The sequence below is a fragment of the Actinia tenebrosa genome, unplaced genomic scaffold (assembly GCF_029948245.1).
Source record: "Actinia tenebrosa isolate PJP-AT-01 unplaced genomic scaffold, QUT_ActTen_1.0 PGA_scaffold15__27_contigs__length_11533743, whole genome shotgun sequence".
NCBI lineage: Eukaryota > Metazoa > Cnidaria > Anthozoa > Actiniaria > Actiniidae > Actinia > Actinia tenebrosa.
In genome coordinates, this window is record NW_028292575.1 from 5,906,515 (window position 1) to 5,929,086 (window position 22,572).

General features: G+C 37.2%; 4 protein-coding genes and 1 long non-coding RNA gene across 8 annotated transcripts in view; all 5 read left to right on the top strand.

Moving 5' to 3' along the window:
- The window catches only part of LOC116294666 (uncharacterized), a 63,569-nt gene extending 48,920 nt beyond the window's left edge, over positions 1-14,649 (top strand). Inside the window, exons 9-12 of the mRNA XM_089030511.1 lie at positions 2,208-2,568; positions 12,709-12,747; positions 12,837-12,875; positions 13,064-14,649. Of these exons, the coding sequence (XP_088886637.1) occupies positions 2,208-2,568; positions 12,709-12,747; positions 12,837-12,875; positions 13,064-13,616 (992 nt within the window). The 3' untranslated portion in view covers positions 13,617-14,649. The remainder of the gene's footprint in view (positions 1-2,207; positions 2,569-12,708; positions 12,748-12,836; positions 12,876-13,063) is intronic.
- Positions 1-22,572, top strand: part of LOC116302256 (uncharacterized) — a 52,473-nt gene that overhangs the window by 12,906 nt on the left and 16,995 nt on the right. For all 4 annotated transcript variants that reach the window (XM_089030516.1, XM_089030514.1, XM_089030512.1 and 1 more), the window contains 3 exons: positions 868-1,206; positions 10,135-10,521; positions 11,120-11,149. In XM_089030516.1, the coding sequence (XP_088886642.1) occupies positions 868-1,206; positions 10,135-10,521; positions 11,120-11,149 (756 nt within the window). The remainder of the gene's footprint in view (positions 1-867; positions 1,207-10,134; positions 10,522-11,119; positions 11,150-22,572) is intronic.
- LOC148910943 (uncharacterized) lies at positions 5,423-9,551 on the top strand. Its single transcript, XR_016119868.1, has 2 exons — positions 5,423-5,625; positions 9,155-9,551. It is a non-coding gene; the product is annotated as an uncharacterized LOC148910943 (long non-coding RNA).
- LOC148910944 (uncharacterized) lies at positions 11,265-12,686 on the top strand. Its single transcript, XM_089030548.1, has 3 exons — positions 11,265-11,441; positions 11,916-12,273; positions 12,533-12,686. The coding sequence occupies exons 1-3, from the start codon at positions 11,366-11,368 to the stop codon at positions 12,588-12,590; spliced, it is 492 nt and encodes a 163-aa protein (XP_088886674.1). The 5' UTR covers positions 11,265-11,365; the 3' UTR covers positions 12,591-12,686.
- On the top strand, positions 14,845-21,470 carry LOC116290155 (uncharacterized). The gene is made up of 7 exons (XM_089030538.1): positions 14,845-14,932; positions 16,076-16,300; positions 16,919-17,332; positions 18,157-18,498; positions 19,096-19,305; positions 19,718-19,753; positions 20,486-21,470. Exons 1-7 carry the CDS (start codon positions 14,875-14,877, stop codon positions 20,500-20,502), a joined length of 1,302 nt encoding a protein of 433 aa, XP_088886664.1. The 5' UTR covers positions 14,845-14,874; the 3' UTR covers positions 20,503-21,470.

Sequence of the window (22,572 nt, forward strand, 5' to 3'; positions counted from 1 at the left end):
GCTCTGCCCTTTCATAATCACTTGACTACAAATGATTGACATGTGGTACATACTTATTGATTAGACTATAGACGGGAACCCTATAGCAGATGCGCGCAGGTCTCTTAGTGAAGGCCCTAAAGACCTCTGGGTACTATTGCGCAATTTGTCCATTTTATCGGGGAGTAATCAGAAAAAAAAAAAACAAATGAGCGGTTTACCACAGGTAACCCGCTAAAAACGTATTTTAAACGTACATAAAAAGGTATTTTATGAGCGATTTGCCACAGGTAACCCGCAAAAAAAAACCGCCAAGTATTTTATGACCGGTTAACCACAGGTAACCCGCTAATGATACTTATTCCTTATAAAATGATGGGGTTAATCAGGCGATGGCATAGACCTAATATCGTATGTGTACTAATATATTTTGAATGTATGGATCGAGAACACCATATTGTTATACACTCCGCCCCAATAACATCTACAGAGACAATGTTATAGAAATCCCATAAACGTGGAGATATCGAAAAGCATTCAGAACGGAAACACAACAACCAAACACCCCTAACCGACCAACCAATCAAAGAGCATAACATAAAAATCCACTTAACACTTGCGCGAATCTTGAGCCGTGGAATGCAATACTAGAAAAATATTCAACAACGCTAGATCCTGAAGAAGACCAACGAAGTATGGACGAAACGTCGATCAAAACTGGAGATTCAAGACAATTCCCAAAAACATGAACGAATGAAATAATACTTTGTAAATTATACCTCCTGAAATACTTTATCGTTTCTGCCGTCAGTCCTTCGTGGGAGCTCCAAAAACCCTTAACCTCCGCCATTGCCAAGTTTCATAATTAAAAATTATGTTTCATTCCAGGTTGCAACTACACTCTGACAAACACGACAGGTGTTTTCGAGTCCCCTGGCTTCCCTGGTAAATACCCGGATGGACAGCTGTGCTCGTGGAGGATCATGGTCCCTGTTAATCACACCCTTATTGTAAAATTTACAAACTTCTCTTTGTACGAGTACGATAAAGACTGTTTACAGCTATACGAAAATAATAGCAGGATTTTTAAACCAAAGCAAGCATTCTTTGGCCAACAGCCACCCTTCGCTATCACTGCCACAAGAGACGTGATGTTCGTTTTTCGATCAGATGAAGGAAACAACAGCACTGGATTCAGGGCAAATTATACGATGTTCAAAACACCTGGTAAGTTGAAGCCTTTTGGTTTAACAATTTTGGGCGAAACTTCTACAAGTCAGTGATTCTGTGTAATTTAACATTTTACTTTTTTTCCTAAATAGCTATGGTTCTTAATTTTATTGTAAAATCCTAAATAGTTTATATGAGCTTACAACAAACCTTGACCTTAACTTGGCCGACCCTATAGGAATATGTTAGAAAAAGTGAGAGTTCTTCTTGATTTTTGCAGTGAATTAAAAAGTAGCAGGAATATGATATAAACCGTGATAAAAATACATCGTTTGTTCTTGGCGTTTGTTCTTCTGTTTGTTTGTTTGCTTGTTTGTTTGTTTGTCTGTCTGTTTGTCTGTTTGTCTGTCTGTCTGTCTGTTTGTCCGTTTGTCCGTTTGTCCGTTTGTCCGTTTGTCCGTTTGTCCGTTTGTCCGTTTGTCCGTTTGTCCGTTTGTCCGTTTGTCCGTTTGTCCGTTTGTCCGTTGTCCGTTTGTCCGTTTGTCCGTTTGTCCGTTTGTCCGTTGTCCGTTTGTCCGTTTGTCCGTTTTGTCCGTTTGTCCGTTTGTCCGTTTGTCCGTTTGTCCGTTTGTCCGTTTCGTTGTCCGTTGTCGTTGTCCGTTTGTCCGTTAGGTCCGTTAGTCCGTTTGTCCGTTTGTCCGTTTGTCCGTTTGTCCGTTTGTCCGTTTGTCCGTTTGTCCGTTTGTCTGTCTGTTGGTCTGTTGGTCTGTCTGTCTGTCTGTCTGTCTGTCTGTTGGTCTGTTGGTCTGTTGGTCTGTTGGTCTGTTGGTCTGTTGGTCTGTTGGTCTGTTGGTCTGTTGGTCTGTTGGTCTGTTGGTCTGTTGGTCTGTTGGTCTGTTGGTCTGGTGGTCTGTTGGTCTGTTGGTCTGTTGGTCTGTGGTCTGTTGGTCTGTTGGTCTGTTGGTCTGTTGGTCTGTTGGTCTGTTGGTCTGTTGGTCTGTTGGTCGGTTGGTCTGTTGGTCACACACATTTTTATATGTGTGCTGTTTTGGTTTCAGAGAGAACCACTACCGCCCCGCCAAAAACAACTGCACATCCAACAACCACCGTCAAACCAACAACAGAACACATAACAACACAACCAACGACAACCAAACAACCAACAACTAAACAGCCAACCACTACAGAAGCAACAACAACATTTCCAACGACAACAAATGTTAACTCGACATCAAATGAAACGGTACAATGCAACCCAACAACAACTAAAAACAAATCTCAGTACATTAAAAACAATATCCATCCATTGAAGAAAACATGGTTTTGTGATGAGACTTGGAGAATAGCTGTCATGTTGATACCGCTGGTCGTTTTCATCCTTATTGTTCTCGTCATTATCGACATTTATTGTCGTTGCAGGTATGAAACAATCATGTATTTGATCTAAATTTTATCTAAGATCTACAAGATCCAGTTACGTAACACTACTTTAATAAGACACCAAAAAATGTGAATACGAATAAAAACATTCCAAATTCATGAATACTTACTCTTGTTCCTCGGCCGTTCTCCTTCCTGCATTAGTGTGGTTCTCAAAAGCACGCGCGGAATCGTCTCAGTCGACTAAGTTAGCCTTGGTGAGCTTCAGTAGACCTCTTTACCTTGAGCGTACTTTTTCTCATTTCAGACCACGAGTTATCCTTTTGAGAATAGGATCTTTCGTTGGAGTGGTATCCAAATATTTATGTGTCTTCTTATGCACAGCCTTTAAACAAAACAAAAAAGCTCTAGGAATCAATTTTCAAGTATCTTTTTATTCCCATGCTTATGAATTAATGGTTTGTTATTCCTATCATATCGCAGATCCAAAAAAGTCTCGAAGAGTGGAACAAATGGATCAAGGTTTGAGTCACTTTTATTTTACACACTTACTAGCAAATATAACTGAATTGTACTATAAATACCTTAAATATCTATGATCTTTATGACAGTGTGGATGACGGGATGGTCGTAAATCCGACATACGAGCAGTAAGTAACAACATTTTGTCTGTGTTTTTGTTTGTAATTTTCTTAACTCCCTCATTTGCTAGTATCTCATTGTTTTTATATGCACACTAGCACTGCCTTACTCATTGATCTAGACAAACCATCTCTATTATTAATCCTTCCATTAATCTCTCTTATATCTTATGCATCCAATTCATTGTTTTATTCTAGTGGAAACATAATCCTTGACCAAACTACTGGAGCTACCACAGACGTGTCAACCGTAAACACAGTTGATGAGCAACCTCAGTCACGTGACGAGCCTCCCGATTACGAAGACGTCGATTACACCCAACTGAATGAAGGTCCACCTCCAAGAAGATCAACAAAACGTCAAGAATGTCATGCACTCGAGCCTATTGGTTATGAAACCCCTGATGTATTTTACCACGTGCTGGAGCCCCCAAATATAGAATCATCAGATGGACCACAATGCCATGCGACCAATCATTCTGGCAAAGACGCCTCTTCTGTTTTTTACCACGTACTGGAGCCCCCGGAGATAGAATCGGATGGACCACAATTCCATGCGCCCGAGCCTGTTTGTAATGGCGCCCCTGAAGTGTTTTACCACACATTGGAATCCCCCACAGCTTTGAATAGACCAACCTATCAGAATCTCGCAGAAGTCAACCATTACACATTGAACCCACTCTACGAATCAGCAGAGAACTCTGCTCCGCTTTTTGAGGCGAACAAACTTTACGACAATTCCATCGCATGAGTGTGACATAGCATATCATCATGAAGTAGGATAGATTTCGCGTGACTACGACAAATAATAGAACACGGCACGGTACAGTGATGGAACGGACGTGAAACGAAGACTTTTAAATTCAGGAATGGAATTACTTGCTCTGGTAACGCGCACTTTACTGCTCGTCAAATGTTCGGACTGTCACGTCATCTACCGTCCAATCACGGCACATTAATACCCATAAATTTTCGCTTATTTATTATAACCAACGCTTGTTCTTTTTGTAGATGTATAATTAATAAGAAAAATCGCCTTATTTCTCGCGGGAAAAATTGATCAATAATACCCCTTAAAATTTGATGAAAATGGCTTTATAACAGATTTCTTAAACCAGAATTTATCAAATACGCGTTGTATTTTTCATTTATTATTTTCGAACGGCGGTATTTTTATTTACCAATTCCAAATTGATCATGGAATGAAGGTTAAGTTTGGCTATTAAAGACCCATTGCCACTTACCGTGATGCACCACGGTCACAGATGAATTTCGTGGTCCATGAAATTCAAACATTCATATATTGAATAATAACGTCATATTAAATCCTTTTCCGACATAGCACTAAGGCACAATAATGATTCTTTTACATTATTTAACGGCTTTAGGGACTATTTAAGAGTTTATTCAAAAGGTTGGAATTGTTTTTTCAGTGGTGACACGATTGAAAATGTAAACAAATTGTGATGCATCACGGTAAGTGGCAATGGGTCTTTAATATAAAGACTAGCTTTATGAAACTGAATAATCATAGAAGCAAAATGATCAAATAATGAATGGACGACTTCGTTTAGCTGCCATATTGCGTAGAACCATTTTGTCGAAGTCATAAAAAGTAAACATAATTGTAACGCAGCATGGGGAGTTGACAAAAAAGAACCATATTTTACTAAAAACTAAATTGTTCGTCCGTATTTTACAGAACTCTACAAAATGACCAAATCATTGAATTGTTTAGGAATTTAGGCATCGTATTGAAAATTAGAAATATGAAATGTTATTGGGCTACATGTGTTGACTTGTAGCCTTTCGATTTGATCCCATCGTCAGATTAAAAAAAAAAAATTCTTTTGTAAAGTTACATATTGATAAAACATCACGATGTAGTGTTGACAAAAAAGTGTTGTTTTGTTGATTGTCAAAATATCAGTGATGGTGACGTTGTAGCTAGATGAAAGCGAAAGATGCTGTCGCAAATAAATTTAAGATTTACATCAATTTATCTTGCTGCTTTTAGTTCCCTAGGGGGAGGGGGTGGGATAAAAATAAATAGCTTTGTTATCATTTTATATAAAATAAAAGCTAACATATGTTTTTTAGTTTTAAAGAGTTAATGCTTTTCATGAACCTCGTGTCTTTCCCTTGAGTGTTGTATTTCTTTCTCTAGCGGTGTAATGATTAAAGGACTGGAATGACGAAAAATACTACAAAAGTGTTTTATGACCCTCCCCACCCCACCCTCCAAACATATGTACAGGATCGTGTGTTGGGGTTATGACTCGGAAGTAATATCGAAAGCCTTAAAATATCAGTCAATCTGAAGCTGACTTGGTAAAAAAAACACGAAACAGTTTCTAATTCGGGAAGACCTATTGCACTTGGTGTGATACAATGATTGGCTCTTTTAGATATGCAGCCATTCTCATCCTTCTTCTGCAGAATGGATATATCACTGGTAAGTATAGAATACTGAGATGTTTGAAACAACTGTAACAAAAGTACGTATGGTATTATCTTCATATACAATAGTAGATTTGAAAAACAACTTTCAGACCTTTCAATAGAAACTCGATTTTTGTTGTCGAAAGCAAACGTGAGAAGACTATTTGTAGTTATGAATTAAGCATATCGAGTGTTTTAAAAATTACATTTCGCAATTTAGTTGATGTAAAAAGGAGCTAAACTGCCGATGTATTTACAGGACTTGGGCCATTTCCCCAGAGCACATAGAGTGCACGCCATATATAAGTGAAACAAAAACCAAATACGTAATGTCTTTAGTGCCGTAGCAGAACATTGGGAACAAAAGCAAATACCTCTACGCGTCTTTATTTGGTTCGTGCCTAAGTGAATTCTTAGCTATTTTACAACTAAATAGTTGACAACTAAATCTGACACATTTAGGGTCGATATCCGTGAAATAAAGCCGTGAATAAAAACCATATCAGTAAAGTGATACCGGATATCCCTTAAAAACTGTCCAATATGATCTCGCGACATATTTTAGTTTTAACCAATCAAAGTCGACCCTAAATGTATAATACACAAATAGTCACATAAGAGCTTGATATATTATTTTTATTCACGAGTTTCGTATCATACCGCGAACGAGCGAGTCCTCAAGCGGCTAAAGTGAAACCAGTAACAGTTAGTCTAGAAACTGCAACGGACTTATTATCTGGCTACTTACTTGGCTTGTAATTTAATTTCTTATCGTTTTAAAACGTTTGTAAAGAATTTTTATATTTAAACAGCCACATTATTTTATCTATTGAATACAACGCAGTATCTCAACTCATTTGAAAATAATATCGAAAATAGAAAACTCTAGCAAAGAAAAATCGTAGAGGTAAGAGTTAATTACCTTGAATGGAGGCAATAAGCCATATACATCCCGAGGGCCGCAGGCCCGAGGGATGTATAGGCTTATTGCCGACGTTCGAGGTAATTAAGTATTTTATTTATCAATTGAGAAGGTTTTCTATCAAATGTTGCTCATTATAAATGCGAAGTCTATATATAGTTATTAACCGGGTTAATAACTATATATTGACCTCGCATTTATAATGAGGGTTATAACAAAAATAAAGCCTTGTGAATAACAAAGAAAACCGTGTCAATTGAGAAATAAATATCAGTTAAATACTTCCGGAATAACCAAATGGCCCACTACGACAGAGTACGCGCTAGACAAGTGCAATTGGCGCCAGCTAGTTATTCATTTATTTACAACATTAGTTGGCATCAGAACGGCGAAAGAAATCCACGCCAACTGAGTCTATTTATGGAAAGCACGGGTGCAGCGTAGCGGTGAGAGCGCTTACCTCTCACCTATATGACCCAAGTTCGATTGTCGAACTCGGTGTGTCATATGTGAGTAGAGTTTCTAGCTGGTTCTCTCCTGTGCTTCGGGGTTTTTTCTCCCTCCGGGTTCTCAGGTTTTCCTCTCTCCGCAAAATTCAAATTCTAAATTCCTATTCGAACATGAGACACGGAGAGCCTCAAGTTTGTTAGAAAATGCCTATTAAGTAAGTGCTACCCTTGTAGAACAAGGATAATTTATTTATTCTCAATATTTTTCATCACAAAAAGCTATTATAATTCGAATTGTCTGGGTTTTTGGCTTCCGGTAATCACCTTTCCGCACGGTCTGAATTTGTAATTATTTCGATCAACAACACTGCTCATTAAAACCCAGACGTCTGAGGCTGAGTTTTGGTTGCGTAATTATGAAAATTAGTGTAAAAAGAGGGCAGAAAAAAAATTTTTTTTCTTTAATTAAAAAAAAATGTTTAAGTTAAAATGCTGTTTAAGAGCAGCATTAAGGTTTTTCTGTTACAATTGGTAATTATTACTGCCCAGCCCTGTATTCTGTAATCTTCTCTTGGTGGTTTTACGTATTTCAGCTAAACAATGGCTTGGTCTTTCAAAATCTTGTACTGTTATCTCATTCATACGGTCATTTATCATATGACCCGTATCTGCTCGGGCGCGCGCTCTTAGAAAAACCTTCGGGAAAATGGCGTGAGGAGGACCTTACGGGCCCGTACCAATCCGTACGGCCCTGCTCGAAACCTTCGCCTTTCTTTTGTTTCATTATTTTTATTTTTTCAGTTTTCGGGAGGGTCATATGATAAAATGATTATTGACTAAGTTAGGTCGGGCCGTACGGGAAAACATTTGGATCAATGTGTCTATCTGGGATATCGTATACGATCTCTTGACAAAAGTTTATATTGCGGCTTCCAATTCTTCAATCATTGTTGTGTTTTAAGACAAATATTGTGTTTTAAGACAAATATTGTTAAATATTGGCGGGAGTTTGTGGGACGTGTTTTCACACAAACAAACAAAAGTCAGTAAGAAAGGAAAATCAAAGGTTATCAATGTATTATATATTTGTTAAAGTTCTATGGCGGCCTAAAAAGCTTTTTTTTGCATTATGGAAAACTACATTGTAGCAAAAGTACAACATACTTATCACTTAACTCACTGATAAGCAAGCTGCCTTGTAAATTTGTGTATGTAGAATGTCTTTAATAGGTGTACCTCATCACATAAAAGGTACTGGTAGATTAGTATTTTTATCATATGAAACAACAGAAATACATAAAAGACATGGCATTTGATGGCTGTTCTTCGTATACAGAATGGCTGTTCTTCGTGAAGAATCAATCAAGAGAGAGTCAAAACAAAAAATAAAGCGTAATGCACATTTGAAGCGTTTTAATGCGTCTTGCAATGCTGTTTTCGAAACATGTAGTTTTTATAAAAAAGGGAATGAGTTGAGTTGAGTTTAGTGGGTAAATAGCTTTCAAACAAATGAACGAAGAAGGAGAAGAAGAAAAAAAAACTTAAAAAACGTCGTTATATGTCATTGGTATATTTTTTCCCTTCAGTTTTCGTCTCTCCCTCCCCTTTTTTTCTGAATGGAAAATTAAAGTCTGAAGATCCAAATTGATGAAAAAATATAGTGAATGAAATTAATTCGTTTCCCCTAAATTTATTTATCCTTAATCGTGTACGAAATCCAAAACTGCATCGTGTGTGTACAATTGTAAATAAAACCAACCAAACTGATCGTGTACGAAATCCAAAACTATATCGTGTACGATTGTAAATAAAACCAACCAAAGTGATCGTGTACGATATCAAAGCTGAATCGTGTACGATTAATTACACACAACGAAACTGATCGTGTACGATCAGATGAAACGTGTTGGATATGAGATCGTGTACGATCTCATGAGATCGTATACGATATCCCAGATAGACACATTGATCCAAATATTTGGCTCTCGGTCATTTGTACGGTGCGCTCGGTCCGTACGGCATCACCTCCAGCCAAATATTTTCCCGTACGGCCCTCCCACTCAGTCAATAAGTACACAAGATCGACGTAACAGTATTTTTATTATTTCAAATTTCATCATTACTTTTCTTGTCTATTTTCAGTAATATTTATCGAAATTATTATATTTTAGGTTCAGCCAGATGGTTGGCTGGAAATTATGCTCTGCTCAAGCCCAAAGCAGGTTGTCCTACTGGATGGGAAATAGAAGGATGGATAGAGCAGTTCACAGGACTTAACGATGATAACTCAAATGCCTTACACATAGAAGGGGAAGTTTCTCAAGACAGAGTTATAAGAAACTTTTGTATCAAAACAATTCACGATAACACCATTTATCAATCTTGGCCAACAGGTTAGTAATACTTTTGAGGCTTTCGCGTGACGATGAAACTGATTGACTGCTAAGGTTTTAATTTTACGCAACACACGCGTAATAAGACAAGATAATGATAAATGTGAAAAGGGAGCTGTGAAAACGCAGTGAAAACATATATATGGTTAGCCCTCCAAGTCTTGAAGAACATTTGAGGACGTTAATAAGCCTTATTTGTCTCCCAAATGGGCCGTATGCTAGGGACGTGATTAAAGAATCATATTGCATCAATAGTAGGAAGGGCATGTTCCCGGTTCAACAAACGGTTGCTCATGCGTGCGTGCATTTCACTGAAACATAATGATTAATCTTTTCAAAATTTCATTAAAAGAACTATATAGACGTAATGCTCTCTAGTACTTGCGTTACCGACAATTCTAATGCACAAAACTGATAAAATTACCTTTTTTTTGGTATCGGATAAACCATTAGCTCTATAACTGTGCTAAACGGCATCCTAAAATGACCGAGGAAGGAATACAATTAAAGAAAGCTCTAACATACTTTGTGAAATAATTGATTTAAAGAAAACACTGAACGTACTAACTTATTTAAAAGAAACTTAACGTTAATCTTTAGAAAGATTGTGCTCTCAAACAATAAAAAGGACACGTTTGTAAATACAGTTGTTTCGCAATTATTTTAGGCTGCGCAAGCATGCACATGTATACGCACGTTACAAGTAGTCACCAAGACTGACTGAGTTACTTAATTAATCAATGCATTTTATATTCCAGGGCAATACTGTATATACGGCACATCTTATACGCAATCTTATGCATGGATTCGAATGTACGACTCAGGCCACACCACTTTTTCCCCAAGAGTTAGTTTTGCTAACAAGTGGAATCAAGAATCGTATATGTATTTTTCCTGTCAAACAAGTGGTAACAAAAAGATTCCGATCTCGTTACCGATAACCAAACCATTTTATCTGTTGCCTTATGGGTCACGTGACTGTCAACAAGTGAAATGGATGGTAGCAACAACTGAATGGATCAAGTACGACACACGGAACTATTACGGCCAAAGTTATTATCAGATGGATGGAACAGTGCCGCATCATGAACTTGGTGACAGGAATCATGATAATGGAATCACCATGTTTTACTGCTATTATGAAAGTAAGAAACCTAGCTCGTTATTAGCATGATCATTATATAGAACTGTAACGAATCTTATGTAATAAATGATACTAATGGTATAGAAATCCCATAAACGTGGAGATATCGGCAATAAGAAAACATTCAGAACGGGAAACACAACAACCAAACACCCCTACTCGACCAACCAATCAAAGCACAGATGATCTGATGAGCATTATTTAACATCATCCAGTCTACACTATCGTCTGATGAAGACTATCAGTTTGCAGTCGAAACGTCGCAGTCCTTTTACAAAAGACCCAATTCAAGATCTATCCATAACAAAAAATTCCACTTAACACTTGCGCGAATCTTGAGCCGTGGAATGCAATACTGGAAAAAATATTCAACAACGCTAGATCCTGAAGAAGACCAATGAAGCATGGACGAAACGTCGATCGAAACTGTAGATTCCAGAGACAATTCCCAAAAACATGAACGAATGAAATAATATTTTGTAAATTATACCTCCTGAATTACTTTATCGTTTCTGCCGTCAGTCCTTCGTGGGAGCTCCAAAAACCCTTAACCTCCGCCATTGCCAAGTTTCATAATTAAAAATTATGTTTCATTCCAGGTTGCAACTACACTCTGACAAACACGACAGGTGTTTTCGAGTCCCCTGGCTTCCCTGGTAAATACCCGGATGGACAGCTGTGCTCGTGGAGGATCATGGTCCCTGTTAATCACACCCTTATTGTAAAATTTACAAACTTCTCTTTGTACGAGTACGATAAAGACTGTTTACAGCAGGATTTTTAAACCAAAGCAAGCATTCTTTGGCCAACAGCCACCCTTCGCTATCACTGCCACAAGAGACGTGATGTTCGTTTTTCGATCAGATGAAGGAAACAACAGCACTGGATTCAGGGCAAATTATACGATGTTCAAAACACCTGGTAAGTTAAATCCTTTTGGTTTAACAATTTTGGAAACTTCTGCAAGTCAGTGATTCTGTGCAGTTGCCCAAAGGGTTATCGTTCTTAATTTTATTGTAAAATCCTAAATAGTTTATATGAGCTTACAACAAACCTTAACCTTAACATGGCCGACTTTATAGGAATATGTTAGAAAAAGTGAGAGTTCTTCTTGATTTTTGCAGTGAATTAAAAAGTAGCAGGAATATGATATAAACCGTGATAAAAATACATTCGTTTGTTCTTGGCGTTTGTTCTTCTGTTTGTTTGTTTGTTTGTCTGTCTGTCTGTCTGTCTGTCTGTCTGTCTGTCTGTCTGTCTGTCTGTCTGTCTGTCTGTCTGTCTGTCTGTCTGTCTGTTTGTCTGTCTTTTGTTTGACTTTTGTCTTATCTTGTCTATAACATAATAATAATGTCATTAACTAACATTTTTATATGTGTGCTGTTTTGGTTTCAGAGAGAACCACTACCGCCCCGCCAAAAACAACTACACTTCCAACTACCACCGTCAAACCAACAACAGAACACATAACAACACAACCAACGACAACCAAACAATCAACAACTAAACTGCCAACCACTACAGAAGCAACAACATTTCCAACGACAACAAATGTTAACTCGACAACCATTGAAACGGTACAATGCAACCCAACAACAACTAAAAACAAATCTCAGTACATTAAAAACAATATCCATCCATTGAAGAAAACATGGTTTTGTGATGAGACTTGGAGAATAGTTGTTATGGTAATACCACTGGTTGTTTTTATCCTTATTGTTCTCGTCATTATCGACATTTATTGTCGTTGCAGGTATGAAACAATCATGTATTTGATCTTAATTTTATTTAAGATCTAGGTACGTAACCTTACTTTAATAAGACGCCAAAAAATGTGAATACGAATAAAAACATTCCAAATTCGTGAATACTTACTCTTGTTCCTCGGCCGTTCTCCTTCCTGCATTAGTGTGGTTCTCAAAAGCACGCGCGGAATCGTCTCAGTCGACTAAGTTAGCCTTGGTGAGCTTCAGTAGACCTCTTTACCTTGAGCGTACTGTTTCTCATTTCAGACCACGAGTTATCCTCTTGAGAATAGGATCTTTCTTTGGAGTGGTATCCAAATATTAACGTGTCTTCTCATGCACAGCCTTTCAACAAAACAAAAAAGCTCTAGAAATCAAATTTTAAGTATCTTTTTATTCCCATGCTTATGAATTAATGGTTTGTTATTCTTATCATATCGCAGATCCAAAAAGGCCTCGAAGAGTGGCACAAATGGATCAAGGTATGAGTCACTTTTATTTTACACACTTACTAGCGAATATAACTGAATTCTTCTATAAATACCTTAAATATCTATGATCTTTATGACAGTGTGGATGACGGGATGGTCGTAAATCCGACATACGAGCAGTAAGTAACAACATTTTGTCTATTTTTGTTGGTAATTTTCTTAACTCCCTCATTTGCTAGTATCTCACTGTTTTTTATATGCACACTAGCACTGCCTTACTCATCGATCTAGCCAAACCATCTTTATTATTAATCCTTCCATTAATCTCTCTTATATCTTATGCTTCCAACTCATTCTTTTGTTCTAGGGGAAATATAATCATTGACCAAACTACTGGAGCTACCACAGACGTGTCAACCGTAAACACAGTTGATGAGCAACCTCAGTCACGTGACGAGCCTCCCGATTACGAGGACGTTGATTATACCCAACTGAATGAAGTTCCACTTCCAAGAAGATCAGCAAAACGTCAAGAATGTCATGCACTCGAGCCTATTGGTTATGAAACCCCTGATGTATTTTACCACGTGCTGGAGCACCCAAATATAGAATCATCAGATGGACCACAATGCCATGCGACCAATCATTCTGGCAAAGACGCCTCTTCTGTTTTTTACCACGTACTGGAGCCCCCGGAGATAGAATCGGATGGACCACAATTCCATGCGCCCGAGCCTGTTTGTAATGAAGCCCGAGAAGTGTTTTACCACACATTGGAATCCCCCACAGCTTTGAATAGACCAACCTATCAGAATCTCTCAGAAGTCAACCATTACACATTGAACCCACTCTACGAATCAGCAGAGAACTCTGACCCGCTGGTTGAGGCGAACAAACTTTACGACAATTCCATCGCATGAGTGCGACATAGCATATCATCACGTAGGATAGATTCCGAGTGATTGTGGCAAATTATAGAACACGGCACAGTACAGTACGGTCCGGCACGGTAAGGGTACGGACTTGAAGAGACGACATTCCTAGATCGGAATTACTTACTCTGTAACGTACGATTTACTGTTCATCAAATATAGATGTTTGAACTGTCACGTCATGTACCGTTACGGTCACGGCATATTAATTATGTGCATTTTTCACAGTCATACGAGATCTGTTCTATAGAGCCCTTGCTGCACTAATATAAATCCAGCTTAATCCCTCCCCGGGGAAAAGATTTTTAAAAAACCAGTTCAATCCTCGGAAAGGAGTTATGCATACATTGCTGAAACTTGAAATATATTATTATTGTATTAAGAAAAAAACACAATTTAGTCATAATTAGCTAGGTTTGCCAAATTAGATAAGGTTTAGCGTTAGGTGATATTATAAAAAAATTTAGCTTTCTATTCTAACTGTTTACGGATTTTGTAGTTTAGAACTCAATACTCTATATTATCTTTATTCTGAAGATGGCGACCATGTTACGTCCTATTCACCTCCAAATACAGGAATGAAGTACAGATGCGAATGTAAACCTATCAGGCTTTAAATTATGTTTTAGTCTCGAACAGAATTAATGATTTTTTTGGGGGGGGAGGGGAGGTTGGGTTACCTTTCCCAAATTTGTTCATACATCTTGCGCTTATGTAACCCGAGCGATACAGCTTATATCACTTTTGATTTGTTCGCTTGCCATTGTTTTTTTTTCCCTGAAAGTTAAAACTTGGTGACAAACATCACCGTTACGAACGCTTAAGCTTGATCACTAGTACTAATGAATTGAAAGTGAAAAAAGATTAAAGACTGACAGTTATTTGTTCATGTACTATAAAAGTGTTTCTTTATACTTAACTTCCTGTGACCCTTAGAAAAATGACATATTCAGGAGATTCATAATAAGGAGGACAATAAAACATGCAAGAAAGAGCCTAATAAATCTGTGCTTTCAATCTGTCTCGAGCTGTGTTTAATTCGTAATATATTAGGGCTTGACTGTTCCAAAATAAATGCATCATACAAAAATACTGCATTGGGAGAGAGCGATACTAGAAGGAAAGTATACTAGAATCGAAAGCACTGCGTCATATAATGCAAGCATAAGACTGAAACGTCTATGCTGAAGGGATCAAACTGAAATGTTCATGACATTCACTTAATCATAATACAGCTTCCTCTACGATGCTTCGACGTATTTTATGGACAATTCTTCTTGTTCTTCATAAACGTCTTATTACATGTAAGTATGTAACTTCTCAAATATGTGTGACTAGGATGTGTAGTGTCAAACTTGCTCAATTATTCTTACTTATAGCTTGATTTAAATATTTTTGAGTTCGAAGTAATTGTTAATAATTCTTACTTCAATTTCCGAGCTGACCTTTTTTTCCCAACTATAAAAGATTGCTACAATAAATTATTAAAATTGTATATAATAAAAAAGTAAGGATTTATACAAAAGTAATTCAACATTTCGACGTGTTGGCTATGTCATTATCGATTTTTTTAAAATTGAATGAACAAAAACATCTTTTTTCTAACCATAAAAGGTTGCGAAAATAAATATTTCTCTATAACAAAAATATAATTATATGTATAAACAGAGGTAAGACAACATTTCGACTTAAGCTCCCTTCATTATAAATTTAAAAAACAAATATATATTATGAATATTTTTTTTTTTACTTTGTTAAACTTTGACGATCAAATATATCATAATCTTTCGAAAGTAGCAGAATCCAAAGCATTTATCTTCAAACTCCGTATATCCGAATTTGATTGGTCAGGATCAGATCCAGCATATTTTCGAAACGGCGACTATGATAATTTGACTGTCGAGGTTGAAAGAATTAAACTAGTTTCTAGTCTAAAATTTTACTTACGGTGACCCCCATATGGGACACAAAGCGCGCAAGTTAGACGAAGCGCCGCAAACAAGAAAAGAGTTGTTGCAAATAAGAAAAGAGTTGTTGCAAATAAGAAACGAGTTGTTGCAAATAAGAAACGAGTTGTTGCAAATAAGAAACGAGTTGTTGCAAATAAGAAACGAGTTGTTGCAAATAAGAAAAGAGTTGTTGCAAATAAGTAACAAGTTGCTGCAAATAAATAATTTCAAACGCTCTCTAAAAATACTAAGATCTACTCATTGTCGTATGAGATAAGAATCGTTTTTCTGTGCTTCGAAGGTTTTTTCAGCGGATACTGCTATTTTTCTCCATCCACAAAAAATACAACTTCCAAAATCCGGTTTGCTCATACAATGAAGACCACAAATTCCAGTGTTAGCCACTTTTTGTTAAGTGCTGCACTCTATTTACAGGCTTTTTTAGTCTCTCCTTGATCTTCCAAAATATTACTTATTTTATGCTCCTTCTAAAAACAGGCGTAACAACGTGGCCAGAAGGAACTTTTGGCTTACTCAAGCCCATAACAGGCTGTCCAAGAGGGTTTCATGGCCGTGGTTTTGTCTTCCAAGACACGGTGGATGCCAATCCAAGTAATAACAGATCAGATATCTTGCATATTGATGGGTACTTTGGTAAGGGGGAAGTCCTGAGGTACTTCTGTACAAAATCAGGTGGTACAAGTTCAGTTCAATGGCCAAGCGGTAAGGCAAAGATAAAATAATTAGATATCACTTGGGAAGGCAATAAGTGTGAACTTTCCCCTTCTCTTCATCAGGGGTCCGTTTTAATAATATAATGCCATTGTGATGTTAATGTGCCCACCATTTTAAAAATTTTGTCAGTTTGCTTTAGTGATTGTCTATGATCGTCTAATACATTTCCGGTTGCTAATTGAAATATTCTGCAATCAACCAAAACAACTTTGCGTCATCGTACGCCCACCTTTTAAAGCTACAGCTACAGAAATGAGAGACAGATTCGAACATAGTATGTGGGATTAGAGAAGAATGAACCAAAGATCTCTTGTTTCCAAAGCAGCGTTTTTTTACCGACTCAAACACAGACTCTTGTTCCTCAAAGAAATCCACCTTATACAAACTTAGCAAGTAAAAATCAGCACATCAAACATTTTAGAGCACGAGAAAATAAGAAAATCCAAAACTAACAAAATTATTAATAATTAATAGATAATAGTTATTTCCTTTGAGTTTTTAAGAGAATCGAAAGAAGTGACCACAAAAGTTGCATGTTAGGGAAAAAAATATGGGTGCGTCTCACGGTATCTTCATATAAAATTCCTTTGACATTTTCTTCGCCAGGTCAGTATTGTATATACAGTCTTAAAGAATCGACTTTGGAATCAGGATCAATTCGAATGTATGATGAGGAGAAAAACAACGGAGATACGTTCAAAATCAATTATAACTTTGTTAGTATAAGTAAGACAATCGTCACGAGGTATTATGTTTATACGGAGTTGTATTTTGCCTGTCAAACAAGAGGTAAAAAAGAGATCCCAATCTCGTTACCGATAACCAAACCATTTTATCTGCTGCCTTATGGGTCACGTGACTGTCAACAAGTCAAATGGATGGTAGCAACAACAGAATGGATCAAGTACCACACACGTGACAACTCAGATGGAAATGTCAAGCATGGAAGTGCAGTGCCGCATGTTAAGCTTGGCAATAAAAACAGCGATGGTGTCACGATGTATTATTGCTACTATGAAAGTAAGTTTATCAAGGACTGTAAGTAAAGTTTACAATATGAGTGGCCGTGTTTTATCGGCTATAGAGGTTTTGCATCATCACGTGCCCATCCCATAATACTGCTTGGCTTCTTGTGGTTAGATGGCAGAACAATAAAATCCCTTTGCTCTCGGGAATTGAACTCTTTCTCATGTTAAATGACTGTATTGTTCCTGCCATTTAACATGGCTGCCGTCACGTGGTGGTGCAAAACCTCTATACGAACATCTGCCGTAAAACAACTTGTGAATTTCACTAATAATTCATAAATCCTTTGGAACATTTTGAATTCATATGCTAATTAGATACAACCACTAGTGCTGTATCAGAACAGTATACATCCACTAGTGGTTGTATCTAATTAGCATTTTCATTGTAAAGTTTACATGATATTCATGTGACCTGATTTCTAAAGCTGGAATGGCTTAGACCCTTATTAATTATTCATGTATTTTACAAAACATTTTGTTACTCAACGATCTCAGTGAACTGCGCATGTGAGCATCTTATCTTGTCTCTCGTATGAAATAACTTTTTTATTCCGGTAAAAATTTCAACTCTATCTATCAGTTTATTTAACCTCTTCGTAATACTTCCTTTTTCTTCCTTTCTTTCTTGCTGTTTTCTTTATTTTTCCTTTCTTTTTCTTTTTCTTTCTTTTTTTTTTTTTTTTTTTTTTTCTATTTCTTTCTTTCTTTTCTTTTCTTTTTTTTTAGTATTTATTTTCTACCTTTCTTTGGTCTCCTGACAGACCCTTCTATTGAAGTCACACGTAATGTGAAATGTTAATTCCATGTTAATTCAAGGTTGCAGGTACAGATTGGTTAACAAACGAGGTATTTTCCAGTCCCCTGGCTTCCCTCATAAATACCCGGATGGACAGATGTGCTTGTGGAAGATCATGGTCCCTAATAATCACACCGTAAGCGTCTTCTTCACAAACTTTTCTCTAAATGGCAGTAATTTTGAGGACTATTTACGATTCTCTACAAAGATTAATGGCAAATATCGTATGAATGAAACACTTTATGGCGTAAAACAACCGTTCAATGTTACAGCGACTTCAGAAGTAAAGTTCTTGTTTCGGTCGGACAAAAAGAGCAACAGCTATGGCTTCAGAGCAGAATATCACGTGTTTACATCACGTGGTAAGTATAAAACTCTAAAATTGCTTCTACTTAAAAATAAAAGAAGAAACTAGCGTAGGAAGCGTGGATGGAGTGGAATTACCACCCAATAAAAGAGAATCAATTTTAGAACTGAGCAGGTATCGCTCAAACCGGCTCCGAGATATCTTAAAATTTGTATCCTTCGATGCAAGTCTATCTTCAGTCAGGTCTCTTGAAATGGTCAAAAAAATTCCCAAGAAATTAACACGACGTTAATGAACTGGAAATATGATAAGACACTATACTATGCTAAAATAATAGGATCCAATCAAGCCTGCCATCCAACCAGGCCTTTTGATCCGAGATGGCGAAAATCAGATTTATTGTGATCTAGCTTCCCGCGTACAAACATCATGCTTTATATAGCGTTTTTTGTATTCAACCTAGACTAGAATGCATTCTGATTATCAAACGTAGACAAGCACTAATAACTTTATAATTTGCGCCGTAAGCCTCTTATCAAGTTGATTAAAAGTTGTTTCAGTACATGTAGTGCCTCCCCCCATTTCGAGTCATGCGTCGCCTAGTTCACCTTATGCTAATAAAGTAAAACAACCTCATTTCTAAACTACACAGGCGACAATACAGAGCAACGCCAGAACCCCAATACAGGAACAACAACACCACCGACAATCACATCAGGGGGTATGATTCAATCAACGATGCAAGCAAACGCAAAGCCATCATCTAGTAACTCGGACAATGGCGCTTATAAGAAATCTGACTCGACGACCTCGCTCGGTCGGACTCGAACTATTACAGCCATAATGATACCGCTGGCCTTTGGTACGATTGGTATTCTACTTGTTATTGTGATACTTTATCGATGCAAGTAGGAAATGATCATTCCATCTTAAATTATATTTGAAACATGTACTTTATTCATAAGAGCCTCTGGTTTGGGAGACTGACAAAGCACTCCCTGCTTGCTAAACGTCATACAAATAAATTAAAGCAACACATATACATTTTTTTACATTTACATGAACATTATAGTGAATTATACTCGAAAATATATTCACTGAGCGAAACTATGCATAAGTTCTATCTATAACATGAGTAGATAAATTTTCAAAAACATTTACATGAACATTATTGATGTCACGACGATGCGGATTCAGGAAGGACGTCAATCGAGGTCTTGTTTTTTATTATTAATCGTCTAAGATATTTAATCTTATTTTCGTCACGTGCACAGGTCTAAAGAAACAAGACGTGATACAAGTAATGCAAGGTACTAATATTAGGTCGATTGAAATTTTGCATATTAACTGCAGGTTCCTGTCTACCCATCTCTAGGAGTTCAGCTATCCCACTTTGTCCCAACAAAAGCACCGTTATATACCTAAAACTAACTCATTTCTCATCATAGATCACCCAGGCCATATCCCTCGACTTCCTCAACGTTAGGCGGCTAACGTTCATTTGTAACGTTGATTTGTTATCTGTTATCCCTAAAACGTCTAAACTGTAAACCTAAGGTTCTTTGTTCGAATTATATGACTCATATATATATGAATGCATCGTATAAAACGTTCAGCATCAGTAAGGCAGAGTAAGTATTATGGCAAAACATTTCAGACAAAAAAGGGATGCTAAGGAATGCTCATTTATATTCACACTACTTATGGTGCACATATCTTCGTATTCTCACTTGTTGCTGTCTTCAAAATCTTATAATCTCAAGTCATATGGTCTACGTACTTTCTCAGTTGCTGCTCCTCTACTCTGGAACTCCTTACTTTCTTCAATTCGAGATATTTCCAGTTTATCTTTAAATAAATCTAAACTCAAGACTAATTTGTGTAAATTAGTTTTTTCTCTATAATCATATTATCTATCTTATCCATTTATCCATTTACGCATGTTACTAAGCGCTTAGAACAGACTCGTATAAGCGTTATATAAGCCATATATATATACATATATAATAATTATAATAATTATTATTATTTTATGCTATTAGAGAATCTATCTTACTGAAGGAACCCAACAACACAACAGCAGCCAACACACCAGTACAAGATGAGACTCGTACGTGCCCACCATTGCCACGTGACACGCATACATGTCTGCGACTGTCATCTGACACACATGAGTATGAATGCCCGGATGACTTGAAAGAAGAGAAAAGGACAAGTTATACAAATACTGCTAATGATGCTCCAGAGTACCATGTACTAGAGCCTATCGTAAATGACGTCCCTGATGACAGGCAGATGTACCAAACACTATCACGTGACCAGCAACCCGAATATGAAGCTCCAAACTACTCAAAACACACAAGTGATTCAAATATTGACCCCGGTATCCCAGAATACCATGTGCTCGAGCCCATGGACAATAATGTCCCTGACGTGGTGTACGATGTGTTAGAGGGACCTAATCCTAATGATGGACCATCTGGTGACCAAACGCACCTGGCGGTGGACGAACAAACTACCCACAATCCTTTGTACCAGTAGAACAACATTGCTACCGTGACGCAAAACCCACTGTATGTCATTTCAGACAGATAATTGCCTGAAACATAATGAACTTCCTCTAACGATATTACTTAATTTTAACCGTTTTGTAGTGGATTTTAAAATCCTTTTTAGCCTTTTAAGACTGTTTATCTTGTTGTTTTTTTTGGAAAAAACTTCAACATTTTAAAACAATTTTCGTAAAATTAGTTCATGTTACTAACAGGGAAGAGCCAGCCTGTGAATCTGTTAATAATTATAATATTATAAGATATTTGTATCATCATTATGTTTATATTACCGTTATCTCCAATAAATCTGATAGTTTAATATCATTATTATTATCAGTTCATATTACGTTTATCTCCAAAAAATCTGATCATAGTTGATCCATTCCCTTCCTCGCTTATCGCGGCTTCTCGTGTTCAATAGTACAAATGGCACCTAAAAGTAGTACAATTTCAATACATACCCTTCATCTGTTGATGCGTTGCGTGTTTGTTTCTTTGTTTCTTTGACGCCTTGAATATAACCCTTGCATACTGAAGTGGATATCCCTCTTGCTAAAACGAAAGGTGATTCCGATAAGATTCTCACAAATAATTTTTTTAGCTGAAAAGAGTCTAAGTCACTCTGAATGAATTGCTACAATTTCTCCATACTCTACTCCTACATGTCCTTCTCCCTAGAAAATGAATCTACCGTGTAGGGGAGGGGTAGTTATGATGATTCGAAACCAGAAGTAGCACAAGTAGTACCGTACAATAGAGAGTGAAAGTCTTACTGCTGAGATTATTGCACACATTACCGAACCTCCTCTCTCATTTACTGACGATATCGCCTTATTCTACTGCCACGAGCCCTCCCCACCCCCCTCAAGAAAATGAATCTACCGTGTAGGGGAGGGGTAGTTATGATGATTCGAAACCAGACCAGAAGTAGCACAAGTAGTACGTACAATAGAGAGTGAAAGTCTTACTGCTGAGATTATTGCACACATTACCTAACCTCCTCTCTTATTTACTGACGATATCGCCTCATTCTACTGCCACGAGCCCTCCCCCCCCCCCCTCCCCAAGAAAATGAATCTACCGTGTAGGGGAGGGGTAGTTATGATGTTTCGAAACCAGTCGTAGATCGAGTAGAACGTAGCATAGAGAATGAAAGTCTACTGCTGAGATACAAAAACATCTCTAACACGAAGAGAAATAAGTGGAAGGTGACCGTCTCGTGTTCTTGGCCACTTACACGACTATGTATCCGTGGTGTTGGTTCGTTTTTGTGATTCTTCTACAAACAGCAGTAGAGAATAAAGGTAAGATCTTGTGACATGTTGAGTGTTAGAAGTCATCATGAGACTCGCATTTCTAACACACAATTTCCACGTTATATATAGTTGTCTAAACAGGAATATAAATAGGTATCTAATGAAAACTTAATAGCTAAATATACCGTTATATAATATGTATACGCAATGGTACGCAATCTTAGGTCGTTTTGAACTCTCCGTATGGAGTTCTACTTATGGTGCCAAGGGTGATGTACAGTCAAAATGTTTGCCTTTATCCAATAACCTGAGTCTATTCAG